The 17,131-nt window shown below is 38.4% G+C and overlaps 2 protein-coding genes across 3 annotated transcripts; one reads left to right on the top strand and one right to left on the bottom strand.

The window, feature by feature from the left end:
* Window positions 1-396: 396 nt before the first annotated feature.
* Window positions 397-3,437, bottom strand: LOC139959833 (uncharacterized). Its single transcript, XM_071957716.1, has 3 exons — window positions 3,216-3,437; window positions 927-1,055; window positions 397-724 (listed from the first exon to the last, which is right to left on the bottom strand). The coding sequence occupies exons 1-3, from the start codon at window positions 3,387-3,389 to the stop codon at window positions 650-652; spliced, it is 378 nt and encodes a 125-aa protein (XP_071813817.1). The 5' UTR covers window positions 3,390-3,437; the 3' UTR covers window positions 397-649.
* A 4,048-nt stretch (window positions 3,438-7,485) lies between these two features.
* LOC139959767 (transmembrane protein 64-like) lies at window positions 7,486-16,885 on the top strand. 2 transcript variants are annotated; one of them, XR_011790220.1, is made up of 5 exons: window positions 7,486-7,686; window positions 8,555-9,250; window positions 9,739-9,891; window positions 11,342-16,145; window positions 16,187-16,885. XR_011790220.1 is itself a non-coding variant. In XM_071957612.1 (4 exons), exons 2-4 carry the CDS (start codon window positions 8,660-8,662, stop codon window positions 11,552-11,554), a joined length of 957 nt encoding a protein of 318 aa, XP_071813713.1. In that variant the 5' UTR covers window positions 7,486-7,686; window positions 8,555-8,659; the 3' UTR covers window positions 11,555-16,885. The 2 variants fall into 2 exon arrangements, 1 of the variants encoding a protein (XP_071813713.1); XM_071957612.1 differs by having other exon boundaries at window positions 11,342-16,885.
* The last annotated feature ends 246 nt before the right edge of the window (window positions 16,886-17,131 follow it).

Genomic DNA, 17,131 nt, shown 5'->3' with positions numbered 1-17,131 from the left:
ATTAACCTTCAACTTTTACAATAATTGTACATGTTAAGAAACAAAGGCTCTCAACCCCAGTCCCCTTACATCGAGACTGTAACCGTATGATCATGACGATGTTACGTCATATGAGGAAATCCCTTGGAAGGGAAGAGGTATATACTACACAATAGTCCACATGATACTACAATAGGTTATTGTTAGCGATCGATTGTGTATACTGTGTATCAGAGCTGAAATACTGTTTAACAAAAGTCACCCAATGGACACGAAAAGCAAACGTGTTAAGTGATCCACTCTCAGTCCCAGTCCCCTTGCATTGAGACTGATTCTGAGCTGAAATAGCTAACAAACATTTAAGGTTTGACATCAATAATTCTTGCTCATTTACCTTAAGAGATTCAAAGAAAGGAATCAAAGACCGTCAAACATCCTCTTTATTTTCTTCGAAAATTTACGATTTATGGCGCAAGACTTACAAACATGCCAAACTGACATTATCCTGAACTCGGAATCACTATTATTTTCAATCATGAATTTCTGAGCATTTCGACTCATGGCACGCTGAAAATATTTCAGCTGCATTCTTATCGTGGTTAATTAATCCTAATTCTTGTGATTGGTTGATCAATTTGACTATTCATTCCGTCATATGCATTCTTGGTCTTTACGGTATACCGATTGGTTGGATTGACATCACCTGATCTTGTTCTACGTACTCCACCGCATCCATACCCTCCAGCTGAAACAGCGGAAAGAAACTATGTGAATTACAAATAATAATATAAAATAAAAAATCCGTTTCGACATTTTTTTTATAAAAATATATTTCTACATAAATAGTTACTGTCGACAAAACTCTAGTTTTAGTAATGCTTCAAAGGTTTACAAATATTGAAAACGAGAAAAATGTGTAATCATGTTGTAATGACTGTAATACTCACAAATGCAACCGCTTCCTTTGGTAGTTCTGCTGCAAAGCCATTCAGGGCCGCACTGTAACGGCGCGTGATTTTCACGCAAGAGAATTTCCCTGACAGACTTGTTATTACATTTTCAGAAGAGAAGCCATCCTGTAAAAGGGAAATGAATTGGTCTAGAATATTTTGGTCGTATTTGAGTTGACGATAGTGCATAGATTTTCCGATTATCAGTAGAGGGAATTTATAGGAGAAGAAAAGAATATGATTTTCACAAAGAACGTACTAAAATATATTGTAGTAAGCCATTGAAGAGGGGTGGAGTGTGGAAAACGAAAATCCATTGTTCTTCGTCAATGGAGTTATCTGACCCATCCGAAGTCTTTATTACTTTCCTCCCGTAAAGTCCCGACATATCATGGTGCACCATCAGCCGCTAATCCCGTCGTTCGTGGGTGTACCCTTCCCCCCCCCCCCTTTTCAACACCCCAAACCCCACCAAAGAAAAAAGACAGCATAAAAGTAGTAATTATCACAACCTTGCGTGTGTATCCTTAATTTTATAGACTCGAATTGTTTGGGTTATGGGGGAAGACCTCTTGACCATTCCCCTATACATGAAGTCTGCTTCAACGAGGCTCAGGACCACACTTTCTTCTTTATAAAATTCTAGATGATCCGCCCAGACCCGTGTACACGTCATCCCCACAGGGCGAACAAGTTCGGGAGACATTACGACCCAACCAACACAGGTTAAAAAGTGTTGTACGGATGAAAAAACGTGATACGAGGCTACGAGCATAACGGTCTGAAATCACATCCGGTCCATATGACTGTTTATGCTAATACACTCTCTCTCCTCTGCAAAGCTGTTGCAATTTGACTACGCTAATGTGACTATACTTTGAAATTATAGTTTTGTTTACTACCGTATGTAGGTCCATACCGGTATTGTAGTAGTATATATGCTAGCTCTATGTGGAAAAAATCAAATATATTATTATCGACGAATACATGTGTTACATAAGTAAGAGATTGCGTCCGGCAGTGGCGTTGCCAGCGGGGGGGGGGGGGGTGGTGAGGCAGAGTGTCCCCACAGAACCTGTGGGATGGAGCCGATGATCGGAAAGGGGGGGGGGGGACTACTAAAGAGAATGTAATGAACGGACTCCTCAAAAACGTGTTCGCTATACGCGCGCGCGATTACAGTGTCTCTATGAGTGGCCAAACACTTCAACATGTGATATAACCGGATGGTTGTCGACCGCGCAGGCGCGCACATTATTTTGTTTTGTTCTCGTTTTTTCCCAAAAAAAATGGTAAAGTTTTGTAGTAAAAAATAATATTGTTAGTACCCGAAAGTCTAAATAAGAAACAGGAAATGATAGCACCATTTTGCAGGCTAAGCCCTTTTCGAAGAACAAAAATTTCCAGGGGGCACCCACTCCCCTTATACCCCTCCCCCAGGACGGCGATCCACCGCTATGTGCCTGAATATGGGGACATAAAATTGACTTTGCCCCACACCAAAAACCTGGCTAAACTACTGGCGCCCGGCATTCTCTCATGCTGCAAATACATTTTTTCCCGGAAGGGACCATGCAGACTAGAAAAGTTTATTCTTATCCTGGTTCCTCTACCAATCACTTTCATTGTATATTGGGATTTCTATTAGAGACAAAATCACTTGCTATTGAGTGAAAGAAATTTATAAACGATGTATTATTTATGTTTAATAACGGAATCCTCGTGAAAAAGATTTTCTCTATTATGTGATAACGGTAGAAATAAACTTGACACATGATTCAACCTATATAAAAAATATTACAAGATAAACTGATATACAGGTGCGTTAAATTAAACTCATGTACCAGTATATAGGTATGTAATAACATGTCACCAGAATACGGTACTACTTTGTAGTATGCCAAAATCTATATACCTTCATACACATGGATGGTCGTTGGTTATACTGAGTCAAATTAAGTCATGTTGACTCGGATCCCTCACTGTACAATCTCTACGGGGGGATATTTCACCACAAATCATTTCTTTATAGTGAGTCTTTACATTATTACAAAGTCATTGTTAAAATGATTCACGAGAGCAAGTTGATACAGCTGTTTTAAGCAAACAACGAGAGCATGGAAGTGTTCCCACGTCTGTTATAATTATAATCTCTAATGATAAGTCAGACGAAATCGCACATATGGGCTTTGATATAGGCCTAACATGCAGACAGCCATATGTAATATAAACCAATATAGTATAATTGAAAAGTTCTATATGTTAAAATTGGGCAAGATACAGTACCTTTACTTTGACGATGTAGCTGCCTTCTATCGGATCTCCAGCCGTCGCTGCCATTTCTTCTGACAGAGCCAAACCTATGCACACGCTGATAAACGCAAATGAAACCACAAACACAATGAACTCACGCATGCTTGTATGGGCCGACTGAATATAAATAGTTGTAAGGTTGCTCATTTACAACGTAATGTCGCGATATATGCCTGTACGCGAGTATATATATGCGTATCTTATATCTATCGGCGAACGTACGGTTTGTTTACAAGCTGTTATGTTTGCCATGTCAATAAATAACTTCCCACTGTTTTCGAGTCTATGAAATGGTACGGAAGCTTTGAAGTTTATATGGTGTGGGGTGGCAAACACATCGATCGTTATAACTAAGCCAATTAATACACAAATTTGGATAACCCTTCTGTATAAAAGAGATCGGTATGTACACGGTAAATCAGCTTATTCTGAATACAATGAAGAAAAAACCGTATCACGTTCAAAAATATAATCATATACTGTTTCATTTATGCAATTGTATAAGTGGAATGAAATTAGTGATAAGCTAGATATCTCTATACGCCGTACATAAGGCGCACGGTACTGAAAGTTGTGAAGAAAGACATAGATGGAGAGGGGGAGGGGGGGGAGAAGAATCAGGGCCTTCTTAACGCATGGGCCCATTGGGCCCTGGCCCAGGGCCCCGCGATATCAGGGGCCCCGCAATCGTAGTAACCCCATGTCTTAATCTGGGCGGAAAACTTATTGAAGAGGCCATTATGCCTGATTGAATTCAATACTTGACAACTTGTGACGAGAGTTGGTGAAACACTTGAGAGTTTGATATTAAATATTCGAATCTGAGTTGGCAACCCTTGAATATACAATGCCCCGAAGGCTTACAACACCAGACAACTCGGGTCCGCGAATTGCCCTATGCATGATGGTTACAAATTGTACTAGGTAACGTTCATTTTCAAGGTTAAAACTAATTTAGAATAATCTTCGGAACAGAATGGGGCAACGGCGACTTAATAGGCCCTCTCTCATGTGCACAGAAAGCGACATCCTCAAAAAGATTGACTTTCAGCCATTCATACAACAGTTTACGATCAAGAAATGCCGCAAGTTCCGTTAGTTTCCCCAGTTGAAAGACTCAACACAAGGTTGTTACAAATGGTGAGTCCAGTATTGTTAGGGAAGGGATGGAGGGCAACTGGGAGATTACTCTTGTATAATGTATTTCAGCTTTTAGATATATCACGTCAGTGGCGGCGGAACCGGTGGGAGGCTTGGGGGGAGGGGCTCAGCCCCCCAATGAAAAAATTGAGGGGGCAAATGCATGACAAGCCCCCCCCCCCAATATTTACCAAGGTTCCGAAACGTGCATCTGCCCATTTTTCAATGCATACTTGTCGATCTGTCCGATGCACACGTATACTATATAGGTGTAATAATTGTAGTAAATGCTGGGGAGACCCTCGGCCCGTCCCCTGGCTATAAACCACATTGTCACCCCAACCGCGTCTTCATCCCCTGTGAAAAGTGGAAGCAGTGAGTGTGAGTACCGGTAAGCGCAACACAACTTCGTGTTAGGCCAATTACTTGCCTCATTTTAGCCAGTTCTCCAACATCCCCTTACTACACTCAAAAACGTCTTTGCGAGTACACTACGAGTAATAGCTACTCTCTTAAAACACCATCGAATATACAAATTACAATGTTTTTACAGGTTTTACGTGTAATCTGAGAAATTGCAGGCTTGAGACCCATATTTTAGGGCTAGGTATTCACAGCATAAAACATTCGGGAAGTGCCGTTTCCGGCCATCTGGGGGTTTGAAAAACCCAAAATTTTCTTGTACGCTCCGCGCCAACCGATGGTGGCGCTCCGCTTAGATAGTCTCCACACATTAGCCCTCCCCCCCCCCCCCAATAATTTTCCCGTTCCGCTAAGCTATTCAGCTAAGGTTTATGCTTTATGCGCGACATATAGGGAGGGTGCTAAATGCAGGCATGTCTATGGCTGAGCGATTGTCAAGGATGTCAATTTTTCACGCAACTTTTTTGGAACCCACTTAATTGAGGGGCCTCGCTCCATTGCCGGGCCCAGGGCCCGGTGATCTCTTAAGACGGCCCTGAGAAGAATACTGTGCGCGCACACATGCACATGTACCAAAATGTCGCACAATTCAGTTCAGAACTTCTGTTTCATATTATTTCTTGAAACTGACAATTTTATCTGGATCACGATGAAAAGAATATTTATTTTCAAAATAGAACTAGTCTTATCATCAATGCAAAATATTGATTTTGCTTCACATAACAACAATTCATTTGGATTACCGTAAAGTAAAAAAGTTAATATCGACCATAAAGTGCATTTATTAGTTTCTATTTATCATTAACTTAATTTGTTTGTTTTATTATCTCATCGGTCCCATAAGAAGGATGAGATATTGTAGTTCCTTTTGCCAGTTAGGCCATATACAGCTATTTCAGTTGCTAACACAACAGTTGCCATGGTAATGGCTAATTTCCCCGAGTAGCTACTTTGACCATGGTGGGGTACCCCAGGTTGACCGGAAGTCCATGACTGAGGGAGGGGTCAAAATGTGTCTGTCTGTGGGTGGGTGAGCGCGCGCGTGTGCATGTGTGTGTTCAATTTGGTGTCAAAACGCCTAAAAGGCTGTCCCGAATTTCAAGGTACCCCATGCAGGGTGCACCCTTGTGTCTCACAGACCCCCGGAACCAAAAGTCAGAGGTCATAGGTCAAATTTTGTTAAAGTCGATATTTTGTTGTTGTTGCTATAACTCCAAGGGGTAAAAATGAATGGGCATGGAACCTTCACAGGTACAATGGAAATGTCATGTATAAATATGTCTATAACTCTGTGCACCTGCATCCATTACGCTATGCGTACAGCTCCTGTATATTGTAAACCACATTCTCTCTTTGTCAATAAGTCCTCTGCAGCTAAGAGTGATGGGATCAATAAGTTTGAGATGTTTCATTGTCCTAAAACCATAGGAACCGGGGAAGGGGGAGCTCGCTTCCCAGCCCCCCCCCAAAAAAAATGGGCGAGCCTAACACATCATCTTGCTGGCTCCCTTAACTTTTCTAGTATACGTTACCCTGTTTCACATAGACCGAATATGAGGTCATTGGCATTGAGTAAGCCATAAGTCTGCTTAAAGTTTTCAAGTGCACCTATATATGTCTAAACTGAAAACAATTTAGAGTGCATAGCTAGGTGAATGATTGATAATGAGTGGTAATCTTCCTAGTGTTAAAAGTTAGTATGACATGAACACAAAAAATGGGGGAAATTTGACAGTAACATTGAATTGAAATGAAGCCTTCACAGGTATAATGGAAATGTCAAGTACCTTCAAAGTATGTAGTTGCCATAGGAATCGAGGTCAAAGGTCACGTGGTTAAATGTCGAATGTTATATTTTAGCTCAATTTTATCTCAAAATCTCCTCCTAAACGGTTTCTTTGCGATGAGTTATACAACTCCGTGGATTGCCCTCTTGTTTATTTAGTAATATAAAATGGTTGATGGCATCAGTAAGTTACCGTTACTTATTTATATTCAATTATTTTTATTTCTGTCTAGCATTCACATTTACCGTTTAGCATTTTTATACTTCACATAACATAATAGCCTAAAGTTTGTGCAGGTCGTAATGTCAAGTGCGCGACACCATGTGGTCCTACGTCCGCAGCCAAAAAAAAAACAAGAGGTTGGGACTCGAGGACTCGTGCAATGAAATCCTGTCACTGGACTTGGAAGTAAAGTGAAAGAAACAAAGTGTAAAGCTTGTTATGATTATAATTCAATGCTGATATTGATTTAAGTTATAAACAGTCTTCAGAAGAACAATAAACACGCTGGGATATGTGGATTCAAAATTCAACAATGTAAATCGTTTGGAAAACTGCTACCGCGAACTTAGTTACCACTGCAGTATGACTATATAATATGGACAATTGCCGTCGACCCAAGATAGCGGCTGCCTATTCCAAACAGTCATCATGGATCGAAGAAGGGGTGGTCTAGTCGCAGAATATTACCGGTAGTAGGCCTAATTTTTAATTCGTATTGACATTAAATCAGCAGTTATTTCTCGTATGGCCTACCATAGCCGTCGCCTTTCACGTTTAGTAGGTGCTGTCCATGATGCCAACCAGAAGCGGCCGTCTACTCACAATTCCATTGCTATGGTAAGTCACCTAGCTTCTGTGTAAGGTAAATCCATTTGGCGTCCCATACACGACACCACAACATGTCAAAGACGTACTATATGTCAAAGACAGATTTTGTACTTGCTGTGTCGTTGAAAACTTGTTAGCTGTCAAGGTTAGGTCTTAGTCCCTGGTCGAGGTCGGGCGCTCAGGAAACACAGAAGCGCTAACACGACCAATATCACAGGTGTATTAGCAACCGGGGATAAAGCACAGATCAGCAATATCAAATGGTAATTGATCTCAATTACAATATCGTTCTGGTGTTAATGTTGTGATTTTTTAAAGCCTATTTAAGTGTTAGCCTGTTGCTAATTAGTTAATGTACCGTTAGGCCTAAAGTTACTGTACCTAGGCTAGTCTAGTCGCTTCAGTATAACTAGTTAAAGTTAGGCCTACTGCGAGTGAGAATCATAATCTCCTCTGGCCCAAAGAGCTACAAGTGCAAGTTTGTTTGAGGTAAGTTAACAAGTAATATCATAACTCCTTACAGACATTGAAGACTCGCCCCAAACCCTGTGCGGCCATCTGAAAAAGTTAACATTCCGTTGCTTGCAAGTGACGTTTTTTTTGTGTCGCTAAAAAATGCAGACAGTACAGTAATGAAACGTGATACCTTAATTGTTATCTTTAGCTGGACCTGAGATGTCCATCGCTGTATCGTTTGTACACAGTGCTGTGGGTATTGACCCCAGAGCTGTACGTACTGACTGTACAATAGTGCCTAATTACCGACGGTAGCAAGCTGTGTGTGTATTTTCTGGAATCGATGGTGGTGTCTAACACTTCTGTTACACCTCATTCGAAACTAGGTCAGATTACCGGCATTAGATGTTTCTTTTTGCGCGAGTCTTCACACCCTTTAAAAGACCTAAGCTAGGCAGACACTTAACAGTTGGCCTAACCAAAATATTAGTGACAGAGTTCACTGCTAGTGCTATGGCAATATATGTGGTTAGCCCAAATTTGACGATGATTGCATGAGAGGCTCTTGTAATCTCTTGACCAATGTTTGCCAAGATAGTTTGAAATGCTTGCTGCAGAATGTTGAGAGTCTCTTCCATTTATGTTTGAGTCATTTCTTTTTAATGTTTTCCACAGATGCCTAGACCTAGAGATGGTAGAATTCATTGAAAGGTGAAGTCAACCCTTGTTTGTACGATTATGGAGACACCCTAAAAAGCAACTGATTTCTGTATATGTCGAATGACCTCCGTAGAATTTTCACAACTGGGTCAACCACCAGACACAGGAACAATGTTTCACCTGCCGTTCAGTTTAACATGCATACATTTGCCAACTTGCCTGGTCTCCAGTAAAATGCCACATGTGTGCATCTCATTCAGCTGTAAGGCCTGCACCTGCACCCGTGTCACGACCTTCTCGGCAGTCACTTTCTTATGCGTGTTGATATATTTGACCGTCCAACCAGAAGTGGAGAGATTCCATAATTGGCTGGTGTCCGTGGATGCCATGTCCAGCTGCGTCATCTTTCTAGTGCTGTTCACCGTGACCTCGTTTCCCGTTACCTGGGGTTACATAGTGGTTAACTTTGCCGCAGGTTACAGGTTCGGCATCTGCATCGGGTACCTCGTCACCGTGGTCTGCGTGATCTGCGGATCCTTGGTGGCCTTCTCCGTCTGCAGGATCCTATGTGGCCCTTGGCTGACCCCAAAGCTTGAGACAGAATATTTCAGATCCATAATGACAGTTGTGGAGGGAGAGGAGGGTTTCCGAGTGATTGCTCTGACAAGACTGACACCAATTCCATTTGGTTTGCAGAATGGTATCTTTGCCGTATGTATAGATCTTAGTCACCAGCACTACATTTGAGTCTAATAAAACTGTTGTCTATTTATTTCAATAATTGCAGTACAGGTAATTTGTAAACACAAAGCTTGTCTCGTTAATATGACAAATTTATCTCTGTCGAAGATACAGATGACCTTGATATACATTTTGAATCAAAAGTCATTTCTGTAGAATATCTAAGTATTTAATGTTCAATATCCAACCAGTCCTTTATTTCCAGTTGTTGGTACTTGAACTTTTTCCCATATATATTTTATTTATTGCCATTATTAATGTGTGTATGTTTTTAACCATGTAATTATCAGAGATAGAAAAAAAAGGAGGATAATGTAATGCTCAATTCTGTATATTATCCACAGGATCTGTGAAAGTCAATTGCAGTGAGAGATGTCATTATTGCTTCAGGTTTGACCTTTTAAAGAATGTAATATTTGGTTGTTTAGTTTTGTCTTCATTTTGTGTCCTCTCTACAGATGTCAAAGGTATCTACGTTAACCTTTGTGTCTGCCTCTTGCCTAGGGTTATTACCCACTCAAGCATTAAATGCCTACCTTGGTGCAACCCTCCGTTCAGCTCAGGACATATCTGACCAGCAGTCTTTTTCAAATGTATTCTTAGTCTTTCAGGTAAAGTATAATATACTGACAATTTCTTGCAAAGTAGAGTCTTTTGATCCTAAAATCAAACTTGGGACGGAGAGGAGGGAGGGGGTGTGGAGAGAGTGAAAGAAAGTGTGGACAATGGCCTAAAGAAAGGAATTTACATGGTAACATAGATAATTGCATATGAAGTGTATTCTTACAGAACTAAAAGATAGTTGCATGGAATGGCTGTATCAAACACTACTTGTACCTTTGTGTAAATGTAAGTTGGCCTGACGTTTCGATCCTAGCAGGATCTTCTTCAAAGGCTAAAAAAAAAATTTAAAAAAAGGCCAACTTACTTTTACACATTCTCTTACACAGGCTCTCTAATGGATAAGCAGTTTGCTAACAGTTTTATTTTATTTTTACTTGTACCTTTGGCGAGTTTGCTCTTTGTAAAGATGATGCAGTTGAGTCATCTTGGAGTCCTGAAACAGATATCTCTTGAAAACTGGTGCATTTAGTTCAAAACAAGTCTTTTTCTTAAAAACAAAGGTCAAAACTTCAAGGAGACTTTAGTCTTCTTAGCCAGAGAGAAGATATATACCTTGTTGGCAATACAGGAATATTTCAAAGAGTGGAGTAATTTCAAACATAGTCTTTCGTTCAATCATTTTATTAGTCTTTTCACCAAATGCAAACATAGTTAAAGACAGAGAGTACTGTGTTGATACACTTTGGTCTTACTGTTGCCTTGAGTGATGTCATACTGGAAAAGCAATTATTTCAGAGCTAGTAAGCTGTATAAAGCTATTCTAGTTTTCAAGATACTCACTTTTAAAATATGATTTGGCTCTTGAATGTACCATTACAGCTATATTCATTACATCAGCTCCTCAGTGCAATCCTAAATGTTAATATCTAATCCATTGTGGTATGTTAAAGGCATTGAAGACTCGCCCCAACCCGCTTGCGGACATCTGAAAAGTTAACTTTCTGTTGCTTGTAAGTGACGTTTTGTTTGTGTCACTACAAAATGCAGACAGTAATGAAATGTGATACCTTGTTATCTTTAGCTGGACCTGAGATGTCCATCGCTGTATCGTTTATACACTGTGCTGTGGGTATTGACTGCAGCTGTATGTACTGACTGTACACTAGTGTCTAATTACCGAAGGTAGCAAGCTGTGTGTGTATTTTCTGGGATCGATGGTGGTGTCTAACACTTCAGTTACACCTCATCCGAAACTTGGTCAGATTACCGGCATTAGACGTTTCTTTTCACGCGAGTCTTCACACCCTTTAACTTGTGCTGCAAACACCAGAGGACCCTCGGATAATGGCCTTGATAAGTCTGTAATGGGTTGTAAACATGTAATTAATTTTTAAGGTTGGACAAAGATTACCTTCTAACCTCTGCAGAAAAACAGACAAAACACAAACATATTTTCATCTCTAATGGTTTTTCTGATTTCTTTAATTTTCATTTTAGGTGGCGGTGAGTATATTTTTGTCGATGTACATCGTCCGAGTCGCCCAGAGAAGATTACACAATAAATTGGAGGATGACAACTTTATTAAGAGAGAAGGAGATTCAGACAACTCGAGACCTCTCTTGCCGTTGAAGTCAGTCCCGAGTACCGACGGCTGTACAGACAGTGGCGTCTCTTTACACGAACCCTTCGAGGTCAAAGTTACATCATAACAGCAGCTGTTAGCAAGTTTTTCCAAAGCTCTACCAAAGAATCTTTTTTTCCCGCTATAAATTACAACAAGTTATGTTTACTAAACGCTCTGTATCGTCAAGATTTTGTCTTTAAGGGAAAATCTGTGTCGATTTTTGACGGCTTTAGTTGACTGAGACCTACATTGCATATAATTTAAATCTTTTATGACTGCATTAGGTCAGCTATTAATCCCCAAAGCAACAAATTAAAACTATGTGTATTATAATTTGTTTACCCATTCGTTTGTCTGTAGTACTCTGTGTGTATGTCTCTATGAACGGCACTTCAATCTTTTCACAAACTTCAATCGAGGTAGCCGAGAGTAATGGATGGTACCACTTTTCCTGGGAGTATGTAACATTTCAAACCACCCATTTTCGTCCTGGTGTAGGGTGGGAGCGATTATTTACATAAAAGGATATTAAATAATAATTATAAAAAAAACAGTTAAATTGTATTCTGTGTAGAGAAAAAACACAAAGAAGACCAGTATTACGCTATGACAAAGTTACTTTCGTAGATTCAGTCAAGTTATCAGAATGGGGAACTCCATTGCTTTAACAGAGGGCGCTCTCATATCGGTCCTAATGTGTGAGATCTGTACTGTTTAGTTATCTCTGAGAAATAAATGAACAGGATCACATGATAGCTCTCACAAGCTTATGGGCTGAATAAGGCCTGAAGGAACTTGGCATCCAGATGCGCTGGGTGATCTTCAAATGGTTCGTGTTTCCGCTCGTGCAGGCACGCATAACGAAAGACATGTTTCAGAAAATGCAACTCTTAAGGTGCTTAAGACAAATATATATTACAAAATATCTCTTATTCAATAAATATATATTAAATGATATATACTACTAGTGATCAACTCTTGGTACTGTTATAATCTGCAGTCATAGCTTTTCAAGTTTCGTGGAACTAGGTAGGACCGATATGATTGGGCCCTCTGTTGATTCTAGGTAGGACCGATATGATTGGGCCCTCTGTTGATTCTGGACAGGGCTGGAGAGCTCCATTGCTAAATGTATACTCCCCCAGGGTAAACATTAAAGAGGGTTAAATAAGATTATTATTAAATACCTCAGGTTCTGAAGTGAAGATGCTCTGAAAGATGGAGTAAAGCAAGAATTATTACTTGACCGTATAATTTCCTGCACTTTCCTTATTTTTGATATAATTTCTCACTCAGGAATTGAATTGGGTTTTTATATTGAACAATGCCAGTGTTCCTTAAACTTTGTAGAAGAAAAATATATGTTGGTTTAATAGTTTTACAAATATCCAGTACACATTTAAAAAAAAAAATCTGAAAATTTTCATTTTAAATTCTAAGCAGGGTTGGGTTCAAGGGATTTTAATTTCAGTTTATAGTATTCATAGTGTCCTAAGGTTTACTAGGTGTCTGACATAATGGATGAGTGTAGGTATGTGGTCAGTATGTTGTCATGCATTTTGCACATCCCATTAACTTTTGTCGGCATTTCATCTTGTGCACTTTGCAAATAGTTTTGATGAGATTCATTCATCAGTTTGTGGGTATGATACCAAGCGTCTTAAGTTTTTGCCATATATTGGCTAAATGTCAGTAGATTTTGCTATTTGCCAGGACAAGAAAGGAAGACACACTGGCATTCTTCTGCCAGTAGACATTAATAACATATATCATAACATTAATTACATATAACATTAATAACATATCATAACATGGAATTTTTAGCAAGTGGCTAAAAATTCTGAAATTTTTAGGCCTGGGAACATTACCTTCAATTACACATAGTTTTATTGTGATGCAAAAACTGGTCCAAGTTTTAAGGATGTATTTTTTATGGTTGTCCTTTGGACAACCAGGTATTACCCTTTGGTTTGCCAAACAGGAACTTTGGTTGTCTGAAGTATGGTAGCAAAACAACTAAAAAATAACCAATATGTGCACTGTAGGAGAAATGTGTAGGTTTGGTGATTAAACCACAAGCTTTGGGCCAGAAGAACTTCCCTTTAGGGGGATCATAGGCCTGTCACTATTTTCCTGGTTCTATTTCAATATCTCCAGAATTATGGCCAGTGCTACCAATTCATCATATAACCCTATATGGGGGTATTAAGTTACATTTAAGTCTGAATTTGTTGTAAACAATTAGTCTTCCACCTGACAACCTCCTAAGTTGATATTTAGAAATGCCGGCTGAAATTAAAGTTTTCTTTTTCTTTTTTCAATGAATTCCTGCCATTGTTAAAATTGATTCGAAACAAAGTGGTCTTGACAGTTGGAAACAATTGATGTGTAACTGTCTTTTAATTGTTTCAGAGATGAAAAGTTAATTAGCTGTATAATTCCAATTAACAGTATGTTCCTTCAATGGGTACAGGTTGAAGAGTATATTATCACTATGCATGCAACTTGATAACTTTAATCATCTATTCCATTTAAATGTTATTTTTTATTATTTAAAACTGAAGTAATTTAATTAGTTTTTTCTTCTGTTCAAAGTACTGTTTTCCATACTAAATAGTAGGGACTGCAATTAAAATTGTAGTATAAACCAAAACAGAGCAAGGCTTTACTTTCAACTCTTTGCCCTCTTTGTCAGGCATGTTGAACTATCCTAAACAAAAAATTTACATTCCAGTCCAAATTTTGCCATTGAACTTAAAAATAAAATTTTAAATAGCAAATTGTCCAACCAAATACATTGTAACAAATGATAGTGTGCTTACTTTTGTCTAACTCCAAAGATGGAAAGACATAAAAACAAATAGTGTTAAAATTTATATATATATGTCCACTGTCATGTTTTTTGGGTGTTAGAAAATGGAACGATTTTGTGTGTTCTTTTTTTTTTTCTCCTAGTTTCTCGCAAGAGTTTGATTTCTTGCCAAGGGTAAAAAACAATAGTGGTGGTGTGTTTATGTGTGTACTTGATGTCTTGGTTTTTTTAAGAGTAATATTTCAATGAGTACTACTAGGGTAACTAACATGGTGTAAGTAACTGAATACTGTGTAACTATGTAGATCCACCTAACATAGTTCAAGAAATATCAAATATTTTAGTTGAGATTTGGACTGAATATTTTTGTAGTTGTATAAACTATGTTGGTTTTATGTGCAGTAGAGGTTTATAGCGTGATATATGACACTGTAATGCATATATGGCAGCTGCATAAGATTAGAGAGATACCCCATTCCCCTACAACCCTCCCCCCCACCCCTTCTGCCTATAAAAGTTAAAAGGTTCAAGGTTTACAGTCTTGTATCAAGGCAAAGCCTTCTCACACGATTTTAAAATATTTAACCCCCCCCCCGTGTCGTTGGTAACTTGTCACACCCACAGACCACATTTCAAACAGTCGTTCCCGAGGAACCGCAGTGCCCCACATCAAAGTATCCTCTGGTGGAATTCCCATAGATCGCAAGACTATTGGCTTAAGCCATTTGACCACGACACACTCCCAATCGCCTATTGGAACCGTTGTCCCATGATGGCCAAATTAATTATGGCCCAATGTGAGTCAATGAAGTAACTATTGTTGTCATAACTTTTTGCACTTAGCATAATTTAGCAATTTATTTTCTTATTTTTTCCCCTCTCTGTAGAGGTAGTATAAAGGTGAATCGAGTCCATCCATGCCTCACATTTTTTAGGCTAATCATGAATCATACATGTTTTACCATATTTTTGAACTTGCTGCCATCTTAGTTAATAGTTATACATGTCTTCTGTTTCTGTGTCCTGTCTTGATGTTGGTTTCATAATGTCCTAGAAGTCAGGGAATCGTTTAGATCAATTTCTCTACCTTTGTTTTTTGGACATATTTTATGATATCTGATAGTATCTCATTGCTGTGTTGAAGCAGTCTTTCAAAACATCATCAAATGGGAATCATAAACAAGTATCTCTCAAGTAAACAATGCATTACATATAAGATCTATTTACATATTTCAACTTTAATCTTTTTCATACAAATTGCCAGATGATAAAATTTTCTTCAAATTTTTTCTCACATTCCTAGTTTGTCATTTAGATATCATAGATGCCTATCAACTATCAAGCATAGGAAGTAGGATGTCATAACTATACTCTAAAGAAAACTTATTATTATTATTCAGATCGGTTTATTGCTTGATTTGCATATTTGCTTGCTTATTTGTCTGTTTGTTTCAGAATGTGGTATAGTTCCCTTCATTTTACTATTACCTTGTTTATATTTTGCTAACATCGCATGACATCTGGTTTTGATTTCATAACTTTGTTTTCCTTGGGCCATCACATGAGTACTTTTTGTCTTTGCTTTCAAACGAAACTGCTATAGGGTTTCTCATCTGCCAGTAATGGTTTCACATGCATGCAGGAATCGCCAAAGCTTTTGAGCTAAGCAGTTTTATAATTTCCTACGCATGTTATTGAATAGGCTTCCTTGATGTACTTACTACTTTAGCTAAACAACTAGATTCAGAAATGGTGTAAAATCTTTCTATTAAAGGAAACTTGTGGAATTTAGTCACATAAAAGTGTCAAGTCCAGTGGATAATGTCATACTCCATATCAAAGTCATATCATATTCCATATCAAAGTCATATTCCATATCAAAGTAATGTCATATTCCATATCAAGGTCATGTCCTGTACCTGACTTTTGAGTTGGAAAATCATTTCACTTTGGTTCCAGTGATTTTTCATACTTGGCTCGAGTCAAGTGAACTAATTTCAGGTTAGAATAATCAGTATTTAAAAAATTAACTTGCAATACTACAATTCTCTTGCAAGGAAAAATGTACAGGGGAACGGAAAGAATCATTGCCTCGACTCCAGGCAATCTCTATTTAGTATTAAGTATTTACCATATATACATATGACAAAAATTTACTGACTTGAGTTATGAGGTACTGCATTCAAGTGTACTTCAGGCACGGGGGGGGGGGGGGGTACTAGCTGGACCAGGTTGTGTCTTCCAAGATGCTGGACTTCATACGTCACTCTTTGTCATTAACACATTAGCACATTTTACAGTAAATACTGCCCTGATTGCTGAAAACTCAAGCAGAGATTAAGCACCAACTTAAAGTTTGTTTTTGTATAATTTTTAGCTTCATTTTTTATAAGTACTAAGAAATGCAATGTCACTTTTATGTTTTTAATCCTGCCTGAAAATTATTCTGATTATCTTGTGAAATTTCAAATTACTATTGGCTTCATTAGCATTATTTTATGGGGAAAAAATTGAATATTATGAATATTGTTTTTATTGAATGAGGTCAAACCCAAGGTACCATGAGATGGAATAAAACTTGTGTTGATGAAATTCATAAAATAAGTGTATTTTCCCCTGATTTTTTTCCTTATTTGGTATTAATTTCAGTTTATTCTCATTCCCTAAAATAGAAAGTCTTATTTTTACATTTAGCAACTTCTGAAAATCATGTGAACTGGACAATGCAAAGCTCCATGTAATACTTTGAAATACCAAAATGCATCCACTCTCACTGCCAATCCTTTGACACACCAACGGAATGAAAGAATGTTGCAATTAGCCACATTAGTATGGTTTCATTGGTAATTG

Source organism: Apostichopus japonicus, chromosome 3, assembly GCF_037975245.1.
Source record: "Apostichopus japonicus isolate 1M-3 chromosome 3, ASM3797524v1, whole genome shotgun sequence".
Taxonomy (NCBI): domain Eukaryota; kingdom Metazoa; phylum Echinodermata; class Holothuroidea; order Aspidochirotida; family Stichopodidae; genus Apostichopus; species Apostichopus japonicus.
Note: the sequence above shows the minus strand (reverse complement) of the source record. Positions and strands in the feature narration are given on the sequence as shown.